Here is a 19,288-nt window from a genome sequence, read left to right as displayed (position 1 = left end):
TTTTACCAGTTTTTGTTAAGGTAGTTTTGAATGCAGAGAAATTGCAGGTGAAACTGCATTATTTTGGATTCTTTTGTCCCTGGAGACAACGCAGGACCAGTGTAGGTGAAGTAATTTACAACATCTGTCTCTGTCAAAAATACCCACAAGCCAGGAGTTAAGTGTTATCTCAGGCTTCTACAGAGATTAATAAGCTATAGTGTACGTTTGAGAAGAGAGAAAAAAGGAAGAAGTCAGAACCACAACTCTAGCTGCAAAAAACAAAAACTGCTTTTGATTTAAATGGCCACCAGTTCTAACCGTGACATTGATTTTAGAGTAATTTGAACATTAGAGGGTGATGTGGGTCAGGGGCAAAGGCGATGCACAGTCGCTGCAAGAGTACATCAGGAGAATTAGTGTATGTAACACAATTACACGGTGTGTGAGTGCACAGCAGCTCACTACTACTACCCATACAGTAGTTGGCGACCCCCCGCCTCCAACCCTCAACCACTCCCCTCCACCACTACCCCCGTTGCCAATGGAGACACTGATTAAACACGACTGTTCAGATGCTACAGCCCGAGGAGGAAGAAGGAGAGCCCTACTGTGTGTGTATTGTGTCTGGTGTGTGTGTGTGATAGTGTTTGCATGTGTGTGCATGTAGTATGTGTGTGTGTGCGTGCACATGTGGATTTACTAGTGTGACTCCGCATTGGAGGGTATATATTAGAGAGCTGGAGAGAAAGCAACAAAAAGCGAGGAGACGCAAACAGCGATATGAAACCGACAGTGACGGGAGAAAGAAACAGCGAGAGAACAAAATACTGCAGATCATCAAGCATGACCGATATGTTGTTGTCCTTACTCTTTTCTCTCCTTCATCCCCCTTTCAATCTTCATGCTTCCTCTTGTTTTAGTGTGTGAACCAGGCCTTGAGGGAGGTGGATATACAGGAAGACAGAGGTGGAGAATAGGGACAGAGAGGGGTAAACGGGTAGAGAGGAGAGGAAGAGGTGGAAAAGATAGGTTGCGGGAGTGAGAAAGACTAATACAAACAGAGAGAGCGAGAGAGAAAGAGAGAGAGAGGGGTAGTAACAAACAGTGGAGGAGAGAAGTGAAAGGGAGGAGAGGTGCAAGTGGAAAGCGTGCAGCTCACCTGCCAGATGGTAGCTTTGGCAGCTCTCAGCATGCAGTGATGGCGGTCTTGCAATATGGCGCACCGCCTCCAGATTGTCACACCGTTGTTGATACAAACAGTGCAATAACTTTGCTGATGTGTGTGTTTTTGCATGATTTCCTCTGGCACTGGTGTAAGCAGACAGCATATGGTTGTAAAGAAAACTGACAAAGATGAAGGAAGTCATGTGTGTTCTTTTTATTTCCTTGGGAAGGAATTGACTTTCATATTTGAAAAGTTTGTAAACTCTTTCTTCTTAAAGGGGCACTCCAGTGATTTTACACACAATGATCAGTTTACTCATTATGAGCAGGACTACTTATTTAAACAGACTTATGTTTTCTGTGGCTCTGGAGAAGCTCCCTAAATTCTGAGATAAATAGGTGATATCATCGGGGGGTTATCTCAGGTCCGCCTTGACTACAGACTACAGATTTTTTAACAGAAAGTCAAACTCAGGTCAGAGGAGTTTGAAAGACATTTTCCTGGTAGGGAGGGTCTCACAAATGATGCTATCAAGTTGCATTATGAGAAATGTGGCATCCGCTGCTGAGTCATATTAGGGACCAAAAGTCAGAATATCTCGGCCTCTTCTGCACAATACCATCTCTTGCAAGTCCCCGAACTTTATGGAATCGCAATGCTAAACCGATTAACGTTAACCTTTGAAAACATAATTTCATACATGTCATTGTTAGGGAACTAAAAATAATCTTGGAGAATTCAAATAAGCTATCAATTAAAATGTAAGAATTTCATATAGTAATATTGGTCATGGAAAAAAAAGTGTTGTATGACATGGAAAATGTATGGAAATTGATCTTAATGTGGTAGAGCCATGGCAAAGCTGTGTCACTCCACTAAAATCTGTCTCCTTCCTCCATTTCAGCAAATGCCTCCAACTCAAATAAATTTCCATTTCTAAGAAAACGAAAACTTTGTGGTACTCTCTGCACTGCATGTCAGTGAGAAGTAGGTGAAATTCCCCAATGAAAAATAACATCAGTGACTTTTAAACAATCTCCACATTCATCAGTCCCGTCACAGACAACCCGCAACTTCCACATTTCAAAGAATGTGACGTGCAATTAGGGTCATTCACCCATTAGAACTTTTTACATTTCCTAAAATATTATCTGCGGATTTGCAGTTGCTGGAATTGAACGGTTTTAAAGAATGTAGAATGTATGAGATTTCAAGGTTATAGATAAAAATATCTTTGTTTCACACCAACTGAATTGAATTACAGGAGGAGGACGCTACTAAATTGCTTCTCCCTTGTGACTTGGCTGTCTTTGGGGGGATATTAAGATCACAGCACAACACTGAATGGGTTTGTTGGGCTGGTCTTAGAAAGAAAGTAAGTGATCAGTTACTTAGAACATGTCCCAAAAGCCCAGAGCACCTGGACTACATCTGAGACGAGCCGTGTTCAGCCCTTGGCAGCAACAAACCAGGTGGGACTGGACTTACTTAATAGAGTTGGAGAATTCAGTATTCATTTGAGGATCAAGACCTATCAAGAAGGACAGGTTGTAGCGATGGAAAATGTTCTCTGCTGTGTAAATTCTACACTTTTTCCCCCAGTATGCATTATCCCTTTAGGAGCTTTTGTACAAAAAAAAAGATTTAAAAAACCTGCATCCCATTTGCCTTCCAGAGAGAAATTCACCTGTGTTTGTAGTCATGGTAGACCTCTGGCCCACTACACTACTGTACCTTTAACCAGGCTATGTCTGTATTTCTGAACATTGAGGAACTTTATATGTATTTGCCCAAAATTACATTCAGAGATTTTGGAGACTAGGATATAGTTTCAGAGTAGGTTAGAATTAGGGACAAGCTGGGCTGGGCCGACCATGGAGACAAACTGAGATAATCTGGGCAGATGCTTGTATTTGTATAGCTTTTTGGGTGAATGGCCACCAAGGGCTTTATTTGCACAGTGAATTAAATGTTTAAATGGGTTTTGGAGCAGCAGATACTTAGAGGGAAAGTTGTTGAATAGTAGAACATGAACCCTCTCTCCTCCTCTTTGCTGTTTCTCTCTCACTCACTCGCTGTCTATTGCCGTCTCCTCTTGCTCACAGTGATTTGTCAGCAGTGGAGCTAGCAGCTGTTCCTTTCGCATTGTAATTTCTTTGATCATAATTATTTGTGCCGGCTACCTCCAACCTTGGCATCCTCCACCCCAAGAAGCCATATGGGCAAAGAGGGAGAAAGCTGAGGAAACATACTGGCTTCTTTAGAATGATTTCTGTGTGCAGTGGTGTGGGAATTATGGACATATGTGCTTCACAGCTTCACATGGACGCTCTACATCACTGTGTTTGATTATTTTTCTCATTCATACACCCGCACGGGGTCTAGTCTCTGCCAAATGTAATGTATGCTCCCTGTCAGGTATCCATGATTTATGCATACAAAAGCAATATAGCCATGCACATCTGTAACTGAATCAGTCTGAGCAGAAATATAGCTGTGTTATGGAGAAAGAGCAATGTCAACTCAGACAAAAGAGACAGAAACTCGGAAGATATGGGAGCAGACAATAAAATTACAGCCATGCCAGAGGCTGAATATCACTCTGGTAGTTTATGAGCCAAAGAAAAATGGCTAAAAGAAAAAAAAAAGGCTGAGTGCTCTTACAGTACAAAAAAAACAACAACTGGAGAGCTCTGTGTTCTTGTCTCTGGGCTAGAGAGTAGAGCTCACATTTCACCACTCTCGTTCTCTACTGCCCTCAGCTGCACTGTCCACAGATTACTCAGAGCCCCGGTCGGACTCCTCTGTTTGCCCCTTGTTCTTCTTCTTGCACTTAAGTGATGTTGAAGAAGGAGGGGTGCTGGGCAGCCGCTGCAGCACGGCTCAAACGCACACGCTGTGTGGTTCCAAAGCAAACGCCGCTCACTCTGTCTTCTTCTGTGGCCGCTGAATTATAGAAGACCCTCTATTGCACTCGAGCTGCATGGGTTTTCATCACAGTGCTGGAGGTCACCTTGACTTTTCCCTCTATGCTCATCACATATGCAACACCAGGGCTTCGGCAGTTGAAAGGAGCCTGCTTGAGGTCACCATTAACCAGGGAAGCCCGACAACGAGATTTATGGAAGAGGAGACAGAGCTGAGAAGAGGGAAGGGAGGAGAAAGGCATGCATGGTTAAATGTGACGGTGGCAGCAGCGCCCTTCATCTGGTCCCTGCTCTTAACAGCAATTTCAGATATAGTACTGTATCTGCATGTATAATGCATGCGCCCTAAGATAATGGCATGCATTGCAGAGGAGGCTGCTGACTGTGTTGTGGTGATGTGTTGGAATTGGTCCCCTATGTCACATTTGCCTGTGCCCAGGTCCCTTGCAGCATCCTGCAGTTATTAGGAGCAAAGCGTGTTGTGATGACATAGTGCTGTTTTACTGTTCCCAACAGACATCCTGCTACGCTACCATCAAGATTAGTGGCTGGCTGGAGAGTCCTAAAGCGTGCAGTAGCCTATCTGCGCTCACCAATAAACTAAACAACAAGTATGGAAAAAAGGCAATTACGGTTTGTTTTTGTTAATATAAAATCATGCCGGGACATACAGACATGCCAGAAGAGCTGCCAACAAAACTAAATGCATTTACAGCAATTCACCGTTTCCAGAGAATACTAGCATCACAAAGCGTTATTATCATTATTCTAAATACTGCTTGTAAGATGTTTTCCCCCCATGACTAAGAGAAATGTCTGGCAAGAAGCACTGCCGTTTGAATTTACATTGCAGAACATAATGAAGAAAATTAACCACAGGCCAACTGTCACAAAATGTCCCTGTGTGGCATCAAAGTGGAGATATCCTGTGGGTATCTGCAGTGTGAGCATCCACGCTACACATTATGCTATCTGAGGCCTGAGTCTGTGTTTCTGTAATGGGGCCTTAAGAGGAGGGGCCAATTGCCCTGGGCTGCTCCTTCACAACGCAGCCACAGATACAACACGGTGGACTGATCACAAAACATTGCTTTTTCTAATAAACCCCACCGGTCCCTTGTGATTCAATATGACATTCATTTATAAGTCATCCTTAATAAAGACGGCATTTTCATGTCCTAATTCCCCGACTCATCACTGTACATACCAGCGACAGCCCCTGGCTCTGGCTTGCTGGCTCCCTCCTCCCTCCTGTCTCCGCCACGTTTGACCTACTTCTGTCTTCACAACATTGTAAACAGATCTACTAATTGCCTTCATTTATTCATTTGGAAGTCAAATTCTGTTGCGGCTGGCGCCCTCCCAGCTCATTCATGTGTAATGTGTACAATGATGGCCCTCCCCCCAATGACTCGTCCATGTGTATTTGCAGGAAACCCTAGACAAGAGTATCCCATCAGGGCATGTGAGCTTGCATACAATAAGTGCAAATATTGTGCAGCACATTACTAAGAAGAACTGCAGCCACAACCTTTACCCCAAATCTGAAATCATCTCCAAGAACGAACTTCATAAACTGAGTGACTCAAAAAACCTACCCAGCTGGCTTGAAATCATAAAGACAGAACTGTCCTTTCCGCCCCCTTGGTCTTATACGGTTATTGCTTTTGTGCAGCTGTATAAATCTAGGCCACAAAAATATATTTTTTATCACTTCTGATGCTAGTGATAATGACTCCCATTGTTGACTAAGTGTGAGAACAGAAATGTTTCTCCTGACCTTTAGAAAGATCACGGCACAGTCTGTTGACAGATCTCACCCAAATCTTTAATCCAAAATGTAAACAAGATAAACTTGGACACCATGCTGTTCGTGCTAAATGTGTTTTTCTTTTAAGTGAAAAGATCATGTTGGGCCATCTTATTGCTGATGTGTGAAAACATGTTTAGAAATGCTTTGTGACATTATCCACCGGGGTTTAACAGTGTTTTTAAAACCCATTAAGTCTCACAAAGGTGCAATCGTCACAGCAAAGGAAAAGAAAATCACAAAAATTATCAAAAAACTTAAGTTATGAGTTTTTTTTTTTTTTTTTTTTACATAACATCAGTGATTTAACTCATGACAGCTCATTATAATTCGTGAATTTACTACAAGAAAAATGTTTGCTGACCTGTTGGAAGCCCGGCTTCATGCTATCGAACTTGTGCGAGCAGTGAAAATGATACACTTGGACAGCCTAACAAAGAAATATCCCCTATGAACATTTAGTTCATCTCTGATGGCAGATGGGTCAAACAAACAAAAGCTAACCATCCCTTCTGTCCCATGCATCATGCCTAACAGGGCGCTACAGAAGCTATGACAGCATTTCACCCCGATAAAAGCTGAACCTGAAGAATGGATTTGGTTCCACTGATCTCGATCCAGGTCAAGGGGTCGTGTTTGTGGAGCACAAGAGGCTGGCTTCTCCCTCATCTGCGCTGTGATTGGGGCCCGCTGAGCGCTTGCTTCTCCAGAGGCCTCAGCAAACCATGTTCCTGTGTGTGAGTGTGAATGAGTCACGTCTGGGCTGGAGCGTGTCTGAGTGGCGAGGCAGAGAATTCAGCAGGGAGGACTGCACAGGGCAAAAAGTTGTCTCTATAATCCAGGGTAAACACTGAGCAGCATGACTGCACGCCTTAGACGTGACTAAAGCCGGGGGAACAGAAATGGATGGAATGATGAGGCTGCTGCTCGTCTGCCTGGCTTCGTTTGCCACCAGCACTTCCTTTTTCCTCTTCTCTTTATCCCCTCCCTGTTTTGTAATTCCTCCAGGGGTTTGACTGGAGACGCAACACTGAATTAACCTCTGGGTGGCACTGCTGGTGTCTGTTGTTTAAGGTCATGCCAGACTCAAATCTGGCTTTGCAAATATCATATGGTCTGCTATTTGCTGTCGGACATCAAGAACGCTGTCTTATTAATTACTTCTAGTTGAGAAAAGGACAGCGCTTGAGGTGCTGATAACAATGCAAATTACTTAAGGTCTTCACCAGAAAGTTTGCAGTGTGATTTGAACAAGAGAAATTAAAAGGTAAGGGATAAGTAGAGACAACCCTAGTTGAATTGGTAAACACAAAATCACTTTTCTGCTGTTTTTTTTGTGGCAGCTCAAGAATATGTAGGATTGAGTCAGATTTTTGTGATATAATCCGCCTACTTTCAACAGCTCTATAATGCATTACATCCCATTCCAGCGTCCCCTTTCCCACTAGCTTACATCAAAAAGAAGAAGACAGATTTAGAAAAAGGTTTGCACTCTAGGGAGTAAAGGTTTCCAGTGACCACTGGTTTATGCAATTTGGTTTACTGAAAACAAACTTGCTTGAAATAGTTTATATTTTTGTCTACCCAGAAGCCATTAAAATAGAGGACTGCCACTGCTTCCTCTGAAACATTTCAAAAGACCTGAATACTATTTTCATTGGGTTTTCACATAAAATGGACAAATTATAATAAAAGGTGGTTACATCAACACAGAAATTGGTTCCGTGACTCATCAGCTTGCAAAACAGATGATTTCAGGGATTTTCAGAAGGAATTTGTTGGACACCATTTGCCCCAAAATAAAGAAGCTGTAAATATTAGAGCCACCATGTCCTGCCAAATCTCAGCTCTCTGAGAACTAATAAAAGCAAACATAGTTTTTCTGTCCAGTTGGAAAATAGTGGTCAAGAAAAGAATAGAAGCTTTGTGATCTAACATTTAAGCAGAGATAGATAAAGATATATAGATAAAAGCAACAGTGTGACTAGGATTGATTCACATAGGTCTGAATTAAATGTCATGCATTACAGTTAAAGAAAAGCAAACATTGAACTTCAGATTCAAATTCAGCAATACAATGTGCGTCAGATGTTACTCTTAGGTGGCCAATTATGGGTAGAGTTTCTCACACTGAGCCTGCCAAATTGAGCAGAGTAGGTCGAGACACTCGAGTGACTTCTCCCCTGGTGTGAGCGAGGCGGGGACAGATGGACAGGAGATGCTGGAGTGGAGCTGGAGTCGGCCCAGCCAGCTCAGTGTCAGTCCATCCGCTCCATCCCTGGCTCCCTCTCAACTCAGCCAGAAGTCCTGTTAGTCAGCCAATGGAGAGCGCCCACCGCATCATGACCCCCGCATTAGGATCTGACATGGCTGTCTTCATTTAACCTTTACTTATACTGGGAAGTCTGACTGAGAAAACACCCTGTTTATGTTATCTGCAGCCAAAAGAAGACTTTTTTGGCAGCATATCTTTGGAGGACATTTGTAGAGATATGATTAAAGGAGTGTGAAGGGGCTGCTGGCGATGACAAAGGGGGAGATAGAAAGAACCTTTAGGGGCCAGATTGGAGAAGCTTCTGGTGGCACATGGACAGGATTTAGGGTGGTGTAGGTGTCTTAATTTATGATTCTTCCTCCTATGCAGGCAGTTTTATTACTCCATTAATGGACTACGATGAAGTAACGGCGTATGTGAAGCCACTTTATGTACGATGCTTGTGTTGCATTCACTAAACATCTGTCTTTATTCTGAGATAAAAACCTGTTCCTGTTTTTTGTTGCAAATTAGCTTATTTTGTCTCATCTGTATAAGAAACACCGCAAACTAAAACATACTGTACATCACAATAGTTATGACAAGGGTAAAAAAAAAAAAAAAAGTGTCACAAACACATCAAACATCCTTTGCCATTGTGTCTAACTCATCCATCCTCCAGTCCATCATGTGTTTGAGGGACATTGTTTGTCCCCTGGAAATATCTACATAAAATATGCTAATGATATTAAACAGGGAAGTGTGAGGGTTGATGCTGCCTGGCTCTGAATATCTAATGACTCCCTGCCATCCCTAGAAAAAGCCTGATTAATTTAGGAATGTCGGCCGCAGTGGAGAGTGATTAATTCCTCCTGGATTCAACCACTTAAACGAACAAGGCAGAGGGGAGAAAGGAAAACAGGGAGCCCAAAATATGGAAGCATAATTAATACGTTTGGATCATTTAATTAGCCATCCAAACAGAGGGAAGGCACAGCTACAGTGTGTCACTGCTTTGTTCAAGTAATAGACCACAGTTAGTTCTCTCTTTCAGAGATGCAATATAATGAGCCCCCCTGTTGATAGGCGGAATATTGGACCTTCTCTCGGGCTAGTAAATATGGGGAAGCAGTTTGAACAAATGACTACTTGTTTCTTTGATGTCTCATGTGTCTGACTAAGTAGAGAAAGAGGGAAGAACAAGCACATATGTTTCTAGGTTTTTAGATGAAGTGTCTAATGATACCCTGAAGGCAGTTTTTCACTCTTGAAGAATCAAGGATCTTTTTGAGTTCAAAACAAATGTCTTTATTCTCTCTTTCAGAATGATGTAAAGATCACTTGAGGAGAACGAGACCGTACTTCAGCTCAGTCCTGCTCCCAGGTGACACACGATCCCAGGTGTTTTGTCTGATCTAGCTATTTTTTTGGGGCCTTATGGGGATGGGAACGTGCTCGGATAAAGGATGGCCTTACTGCGGCCTCGCTAAAGGTCCCTGTCCACTAAAGGTCATGTCATGGCCCCTGGCACTGTGGCTATTGACTCTAATCTCTGTGAATCAAAAGACGACCGTTGGACAGACTCTGAACACCTTCCAATCAGAGAGGAGGGAGTGGTCGCTGAACCACCTGACTGTGCATCAGTCTACTGGAGCTCTGTATGTCGGAGCTGTCAACCGAATCTACAAGTTGTCAGCTAATCTCACCCTCCTGGTGTCCCATGACACAGGGCCAGAGTATGACAACAAAGCGTGTTATCCTCCGCTGATTGTCCAGCCCTGTTCTGAGCCTCTTGCCTCTACTGACAACGTGAACAAACTGTTGCTCATCGACTACTCTCACAACCGGCTGCTGGCCTGTGGGAGTCTCTACCAGGGCGTCTGCAAGCTGATGAGGCTGGACGACTTGTTCATCCTTGTGGAGCCCACACACAAGAAGGAACACTACCTGTCCAGTGACAACCAGACCGGGACGATGTACGGGGTTGTTGTGCCCTCGCAGGGTCAGGATGCCACTCTGTACATCGGTACGGCCGTTGGTGGCAAACAGGACTACTTCCCAACTATCTCCAGCCGCAAGCTGCCTCGCGACCCAGAATCCTCTGCCATGCTGGACTACGAGCTTCACACTGACTTTGTTTCCTCTCTTATTAAAATCCCCTCAGACACACTGGCTCTTGTCCCACACTTTGACATCTACTACATCTACGGCTTTGCTAGCGGCAGCTTCGTCTACTTCATGACCGTGCAGCCGGAGACGCCTGAGAATGGGATGCCTGCTGGCGGCTCCCCTGGCGACCTGTTTTACACCTCTCGCATCATCCGCCTCTGCAAAGGTGACAAGAAGTTCCACTCATACGTGTCGCTTCCTGTGGGGTGCATACATAAAGGCGAGGAGTACCGTCTGCTGCAGGCGGCTTACCTGTCTAAGGCCGGCAGGGTTCTGGCAAAGTCGCTCAACATCAGCGCCCAGGAGGACGTGCTCTTTGCCGTGTTCTCCAAGGGACAGAAGCAGTGCCACGACCCTCCAGATCACTCCGCTCTCTGCGTCTTCACCATCCAAGACATCAACACTCGCATCAAGGAGCGGCTGCAGTCCTGCTACCAGGGAGAGGGAAACCTGGAGCTGCACTGGCTGCTGGGAAAGGACGTGCAGTGCACCAAGGCGGTAGGTGAAATGTACAGAAATTTAGCCTCCTGTAACACACATATTTAGACCAACTATGAAAGGTGGTGAGCCGCACTGATATAGATTTACTGAAAGCTTATGCACAACCATGATTGGAGCCTAAATAGCTGATAGGCCGTCAGCCAGAGCTGTGATGAAGACACCATTCAGGTTTTCAGGATCCCACAAGAGCAGAAGAGCTGGAGGAGATTAATTCCACAATGCTAATCAGAGGAGTTTTGTATAGAGCTTTGATTTTATTCAGGGGTTTGGGCACTCACTCCCGCCTACTTCTCCTCCCCTGTCTCTCCCCCCCATCTCCTTCCTTCTCCTCTTGTCGCTGTCAGCTGTATTAGAGCCCTCTGAGATCTGTTCTTGATCTTGAGAAAAGGGCTTTCTTGTACATGTCCAAGTCTGTTCCTTGTGAAAGCTATAATTCTGCATAATGAGTGGCTTTCATGGAAACAAGTTGAAAGTGAATCATGAAAACAATGATATTCATTGCATCCTTTGCTCTGTTGGTTCACAACATGTACTTTGATTCCACCATGCCAATAAACAAATAAGATGTTCAGTAATGTTATTCATAAAAACAGCTGAGGGAGGACAGAGACACATAATAATTTGTAATTAACTCTTACTGTGCAGTTAACCCAAAGGGCTTTCTATCTAAAATGGACTGTAAATGAAACGTAGTGGTTCAGTGTTTCTTTGGTTGCATGATTAATTACTCAGTGGAAGATCAAAATATTTTCTTTCCTGTGAAAGTGGATATCTTGAAAGTGAAAGATCAAGATATTTTAAATTTAGATTTTTAAACGTGCCTATCTTAAGATAATAACTTAAAAAGACCAATGTCTTTGTTGCAGGGATGACTAAGTGAAGGGATGATGAAGTATTTATAAAAGCCGACCTGGAAGTTAGATTAATTGCTTATATTTCTAATTTAAAGTCCTATGACATGTTGCTTTTTGGATGCTTTTATATAGGCCTTAGTGGCTTTCCCGAAATTCAGCCTTGGTGCAAAATTACAGCCACTAGAGCCAGTCCCACAATGAGCTTTCCTTAGTATGTGCCATTTCTGAGTCTGTAGCTTTAAATGCTATTGAGGAGGAGAGAGGGGGGGCAAGGTGGAGGGTGGGGGTGTGGCCTTGACCGACTGCCATGCTTCGCTTGTTTTCAAGCCATGATGTCTCTCTCTTTCTCATGGGTGGGCCAAATTCTCTGGGTGGGCAAAGCAGAGAAAGGGGAGGTAACCTTCCTCCTTATGACCTCATAAGGAGAAGATTCCAGATTGGCCCATCTGAGCTTTCATTTTCTCAAAAGGCAGAGCAGGATACCCAGGGCTCGGTTTACACCTATCGCCATTTCTAGCCACTGGGGGACCATAGGCAGGCTGGGGGAACTCATATTAATGTTAAAAAACCTCAAAGTGAAATTTTCATGCCATGGGACCTTTAACATCTAACATTTCCAAGTAGTTATAAAAGGTATGCCATTAAAAATTCAGCTGCAGAATTTTAGACTGTTGCAAGCAGTCAACAGTAACAAATGCAACTGTTTAGAATATTCACAGATATATGTACAATAAGTTTCAAAAGAGAAGAGTTGAATGCACGCATACTATAGCCAGAAAGAAAATGGCTTATATGTGGTCCTGAGTTTATTTCACTAATCACAATCAGCAAAGCTGAGGCACTTTTCTTGATGAAAGAAAAACAAAAGTAAGAACTAATATGCGTTAGAAGTCAAGGATGTGAAAAAAGAAATTAGCTGCCCTAAAAAGGTATTGATACACTGAGCGACAGGCAATTAGCAAAGGTTTGCATGTTAGTACAAAAAGATGTAACAGGACTGCAAAGCATGCGGCTCTCTTTGATGCTTAAACCTGACATATCTTGTGCTGTGTGTTTGTGTGATGTCAGATCAAGTGATCTAAAAATCACAGAAACAGGCGCAAAATACACAGCTTTTCTTGTGTTTGCCATCAGCAATTAGCCTGCTCCGCAAATTTGGCCGCTCCGAGGCTTGCTGATAAAGGCGGCAGCCAGAACCCTTTTGAAGTAACCGTTTTTAACCCTGAATATTGTGCACTTAATGCATGTTAGGCTTGCCACAGGTCAGCGTGAGTTCTCGTCTCTCTGTAGACATTCGTATGTGCCTACAGTGATCTCAGTAATTTTTCTGGCTCCCACTTACGCTCTTCCCTCTCTCTCTCGTTACCTCCACCTCCCCTCCTTACATGTGTCATCCCCACTCCTCCTTCCTCTCACTCGCTTCCCTTTTCAATCCCTCCCTCCTTTCACATTTTCTCCTGTTTTCTTCCCCACACCTTCTCAAATAACACCTCTCTACCTTCATATTCTTAATGCCTTCTTCATCCTCACCCCAACACCCATCTGTCCATCCCTCCCTCTCTCCACGCAGCCTGTTCCCATCGATGATCACTTCTGTGGCTTGGATATAAACCAGCCCCTGGGGGGTTCCCAGCTGGTGACGGGTCGGACGGTGTACACTGAGAGCAGGGACAGGCTGACCTCTGTCACCTCTTACGTCTACAATGGACACAGTGTGATCTTCCTGGGGACCAGGAGTGGACGGCTGAAGAAGGTGAGAGCATACTGAGGGATTGTCTGGTTGCTTAAAGCGAAATGCTCAAGAGAGGTAACCAGATCCTCTTGATGACAAATAACATCACTTATTTACTTAAAACACAACAATGATTTATCGAGGCTGCTAGTGATGACCTATTGGCATCTCAGGTTTGTGCAGATTCAAATAGGTCTGATGTCATGCCTAATCATGGCTATTTCCAATGGTTGGCAAAACAATTAACTCCTCAGAGCTTAGTAGGTGGGGTTAAAAATGGGAAAGTCATGTTCTTACAAAGCTGGCCAGCTAATGGAAAGTAGCCACAGAAAAATGGCAAAATGGGTGGATAAGATTGCTGAAACTGTACAAGTAGCATCAATCTCCAGCATCAAGTCCAAGCACAGAAATAACAACACTTAAAAGGACACATTTCTATGATAGATAAACTGTTCCGTGCCAACTAAAAACAAATTCAGCAGGATGGCTGTGTCACTGGGTGATTTGGGAATAATCTAACAAAATAACATTTGAAGACACTCCCCTAAATCCTTGACCTGATGAGACATGAGCATATAAAACAATTCTAATGCAAACTGATGATTCTGTGGGAGTGACAACACAACCTAATAATTCAAAAATTCATTTAAAATAATACTCCAGCAATTTAGTATGACACTTCCATAAAATTTGGGGACAGACTACAACAAGAATAGTCAAACTTGATACAGCAGAGCCAGAGATATCCTGACATTTAGTTCCTAGTTTGGGGAGTCAAACTCCAAACACACGGGAACCTACATTTCCCATAATGCAGCGCAGAGCTTTTGGTTAGACCTTCCCTGTCTCCTAAATGCTCATGTCTAACTCCATGCCCACAGTTTGTAACGCAGGCTTGCTGTTGAGAATTTGAAGGGCCAGTGCCAAAGTCAGAATAACCCTGATGACATAATTAGAAAGAAAGACGTTTTCACGGGCTGTGTTGCACTCACCATGACTAATTAACTTACGTGTACAATTGGTGGAATGTCCCTTTAGTTACATCACAATAAAGGTTTCTTCCACCAAACTTCATATTACATCATTTGTCAGTCGACCATGAGAATACACTAGTGAGATTCATCACTCATAGCTGTTTTTGCGTCTCACCGCCGTGGTGCATTTATGTAATAATGATCTTAAATCCATTAACACTAATTAGTGCAATAATATGATCAATGAATGGCCTAATTAGCATAACTGGTTGTGTTTAATACTGTATCACGGTGATTATGTGGGAATTATGCAGCTGAACAAAGGTGCAGTAATCATGCAGCACTACATCTGCAGCCTTTGGACCGAGGACAAACCGATGTAAATTTCCACATGTGACAACTTGAGCCACAACTGAAGCACATGCCTGTTCCTTCGATCCCTTTGTATTAGTTGTTTTAGTAACAGGAAATTATGCAGCTCTAGTGCCTCTTGTTTAACACATGTCCTGGTGGATTCTGGTTTGAACAAGGTTTAGCATTACAAAATATGTAAAGGTCCACTTACCACTTCACATTATCTTTGTGTGCTTGACATGGATTTTTACATGTTAATAAAACACCATTCGATTTGCAAGTGTTCTCTGTATCTTGTAGGCAGGTTCAAATCACTCCACTAAATCCTTCACCTTAAGGCACAAGAAAACAAGAAAATACAATGATTTTCAATTAATGGACTTGTCTAACAAGTCTAATTTGAGTTTTCCTTGTTTCAAAGCCTAACATTAGCTTTTCCATTATTTTATTGTCCCGGTAAAGTAAAAAAATAAATGTGTTCTGAGTCTGTCTGTGAAGGACCACAAAAATCGCCCAAGTATATAAAATTAGGTTTCTAAATCATGAAACAATACACAGTATTCTCTCTCTTTAGACACTGGGGGCACTGAGCGGAAGAACGAGCCACTGCCATTGGCCGCTGGCATCGACTGACTCTTGTTGCAGATGTGTTAGTTCACTAGCACATATACTAAGCAAGTAGCAGACAATGGTAGCACAGCACACACACCCCGAGCCGAAGAGCACTCTCTGCGGCAACAGACTATCATTAGCAGCTAACTCATTGGCACACACAGTCTATAGTAGGACAGCACACACACTCTGAGCCGCTTCACGGCGACAGACAGCACCAAAGACTGAAAGGTACATCAGTGACATTTATTAGACTGAGAGAGCTAAGAGAGCTTGTGGAACGTAACGAAGTTGAACCGCTCACACACTTGGTGAACGAAACGAGACCGATGCTCTGCAGTCTAACGTTGGTAGTAACATTGTTTTTATACAGTAGGGGGGAGGGGTTATGTTAAGCATGACTTTAGTACGTCATTAAACCATGATTTTAGGACAGCCAAAAAATTCCACAATTCAGTACTATACAGTTTATTTTTCATATGTTTTCAACAAGTATTTTCTAACATGTAGGCTATATTTAAATATCACTGATTTTACTTTACTCTGACTTTAAATTCTCATTATTTTTTTTAAGAGTAAAAAATGACTTATAATACGTTTATTTGATTCACAGCTGCTATATAGTGTTTTGACCTCGACAACCCAACTGCATTTTACCACAAACTTGCGACTAGTTAACTTTCTAAAGCAGGCACAATCGCTTGTTTGCTAAGAGTCGGGTCGGTGATTGTGAATGTGTGATTGTGTAAAGGTGTTCACGAGATAGATACAAACCTTTCGTGAACTTGTGAATTTCACCAGCCGTCTTCTCTCCTTTACGGAGATAGACGCTGTGTGCACGGTGGGCTTGATGGTGTTTTAAGCCTCCAATGTCGCCTTACAGGCAGCTAACCCTCACCTTAACACTAACATAACTTCTTTGACATAACCATTGCTGCGCTGCCTGGAAGGCGATGTTGGGGGCTAAAAACACCAAACACGCATGGTGGGAGGAGCTGTGTGTGTATGTGAACGAGACACAAGTGACAGAGAGACGGAGGAGAGCAGGGAAAGGAAATGCAGAAGAATGTGTTTTAAATAGCGTTTAAAAAAAATAAATAACGAAACGCAATGTGCGGCGGCCGGTGTTGATAGTGAGGCGCACCGCCACACATTAGTCTATGTGTGGGAAACACTGATTGTCGGTTTCATAAAGATAACAAAAATCAGAAAGGTGTTCAGACGCTGTTTGGCAATCTGACAAGCACTTTACAGCATACTGACCCCTTAATGCTCCTTGGCATGTCTAACAATGATATATCGATGTACGTTTGAAACTCACTGAACAACAACTTTAACACAATAAGGTAGGCAAACAAAGCAAAGCAAGCAAACAAAAGAACGCTATAGATGTGATGCCACATACAGAAAATGTACAGAACACAGGCATTTATAGGAATGCCTCATACACCATAGTGATTTCTTTCACAGCTATACATGTAGACCCACAGACATTCAATGACCTCTTTCTGAGGGTCTCATAAAGTTGATTTAACTCGTTGTCCATCATGTTTGATTTCAAATGCATGCTGTAATATCTCATAATCAAGTTCCTATAAGGCTCATTATTTGATCTAACTGGATTGACTTGGTAGCACCTCTGGCTCTGCATACTGCACAGTCGTACAGGCATGCAGCTGACTGAGGAAATGTGTGAGGGGACTGTTGTGACATTAGCCTGGGGGCCTCAGTCTTATGAGGAGCAGTCTGTCTGACACACACACACACACACACACACACACACACACACACACACACACACACACACACACACACACACACACACACACACACACACACACACACACACACGGGTCCAGACTAGGAGTGCAGATAGCATCATTGCAGCTCTTTCATTGGATGAGCCATCGGGGAAAAAAGACAAGATAGCCTGACAGAAAGCGAAAGAGAAGAATCTGGGACAGTGTGAGACAAAGACAGAGAAATGGCAAAGGGAGGTAAAAAGACTTAGATTTTCAGTTAGAAAAAGAAAGAGGGATATATTTAGGAAGAAAGAGAAGTTAGACCAGAGCAAAATGTATGTTTTGCATGTGTTCAGGAATTGAGTATAAGGAATCCGTCATTACTGCTCTAAGTGCATAGTGTCTAAAGGCCACAGTTTGTCATTACACTGAGAGAACGAGCAGCCATGATTCAGACTCCCAGGAGCCTGCAGGAGCACCGGGGTCATCTCTTGAATCCTATTCCATCACCCCCAAATGGACAGGCTGAGTGGAAATGGGGCATGACAATAAATGCCATCAGCGGATCATTCCAGCAGCAGGGCCATTGCAAAGGTCAAGCCTGCCACAGGAATGGTGTAGCTGGGGTGAAAGGTCACAGGGATAAACAACAGTCTCACCATCCAGGCTCCATGCACCATATGGATGAGTCCATCAACGACTCTCGATAAGGCTACTCCTAGTCCAGATATATAATAGGATATTTCTATCATCACCTGTCACAGTTTTGTTGCCTTAGGTCATTGATTTTAGCTAAGTAACATGACCACCCTAACCCTGTAGGTAGCTCTGGGCTGAATATAAAAGGGGCTTTTACACTTTGTATGCATGCAAGCTAATGAGGTGAATCCAGGTAAAAGCCATTATCTCACTGATCCTTATTTAAATCTATTCCCAGTCTCAAGGCAGGAGGTGTTGGTAGATGCAACTTTCATTGGCGCCGATGGCACAATTTCCCCTCGTTAGCAGTCACATCAAGGTTTTAACCATTTATTGCAACAATGAGTTTGGTGGTGTGACAAACAACAAATTCTGAGCAAGTGTGACAAAGACTGTGCCGGAGCTCACAAACCAGAAGGCAGAGCCTGAGATACATAACATTTTAATAAACATGAACACATATTGAAAGAAGCTTGGTTAGGTGGAGAGAGTAGAGGTGAATTTGGTACATGTACAAACAAATCTTTGATGCCATTGTCACCGACCAAATCAGTAGCTTTTAGCATTAGAACTCCCCTGTCAGCTTAGCCACTGTATGTACCTAACAGCTCAGCTAATGTATTACCTTTTGGGTTACTGAACAACTGCAAAAGCAAGATAAACAATCATGATTCAATAATTCTGTAGCAGACAGGTGGCTGCTGAGCAATAATCGCATAAACGGTGCATATCTATGCCCAGAAAGAAAAAAATCTTGAACCAGAAAGAGACTGACATCACTACTGAACTGCACACAGTAAAAAGCAGTGCCATGAGGTTGTAGCATTTTGAAGAGTTAAGTTATGGCTCACTGATGTGCATTTACAGTAAATGATGAAGTGATCACTTATTTTGGAGAAAAAAAAACAGTGAATCACAGTCAGAGACTACTGACAAGTGACTACTAACTGAACTGAACAAAACAACTCAAATCAGTAAAGAGACTCAAAATGTGGTTTGAGTAGCATTGTAGTTTGATTTGTAAATAAATGGTTAGTATTATTCGGTTCTAAAATCTACTGTATAAGACTACAAACACATTTCCCCATACTCCATTTCACTTTTCCACTTAGGAAGGACAGCAGAATTATTTCTCCATGCTCCTGAATCCTAGCAAGTACAGTAAGTGAGCAGCAAACACACTGTAGAATGACATTATACTTTTGCTTACCCTGTGGCAGCCTCAAACACATAACAGGTGTTGAGTGGAATTGATTTTCTGAGGAATCGTTTCAGCAGAGCGCCGTAATACTCAGAAGGACTACAATGGCATACACAGTGCAACCGGATGGTTCCCTGACATAGTGAGTGTTAGGACGAGGATTGTGCAACTCAATATCAAGATGTTCCGAGTTTCTACTAATATTTAGAGTGCATTCCATTTCAGAGGGAAATCAATGATGTCATACCTGCCACAAAACAACTGCAGTAATATTTTATCATATGATTAAACCATTTAATATTTAAAGATTCC

The 19,288-nt window shown here is 42.9% G+C and overlaps 1 protein-coding gene across 1 annotated transcript in view; it reads left to right on the top strand.

The window, feature by feature from the left end:
- LOC144517187 (plexin-A2-like) overlaps positions 1–19,288 on the top strand; it is a 93,452-nt gene that overhangs the window by 7,634 nt on the left and 66,530 nt on the right. The window contains exons 2-3 of the mRNA XM_078249109.1: positions 9,463–10,805; positions 13,233–13,415. Coding sequence (XP_078105235.1) covers positions 9,576–10,805; positions 13,233–13,415 — 1,413 coding nt within the window. The 5' untranslated portion in view covers positions 9,463–9,575. The remainder of the gene's footprint in view (positions 1–9,462; positions 10,806–13,232; positions 13,416–19,288) is intronic.

Source organism: Sander vitreus, chromosome 4, assembly GCF_031162955.1.
Source record: "Sander vitreus isolate 19-12246 chromosome 4, sanVit1, whole genome shotgun sequence".
NCBI classification, from domain to species: Eukaryota; Metazoa; Chordata; class Actinopteri; order Perciformes; family Percidae; genus Sander; species Sander vitreus.
Note: the sequence above shows the minus strand (reverse complement) of the source record. Positions and strands in the feature narration are given on the sequence as shown.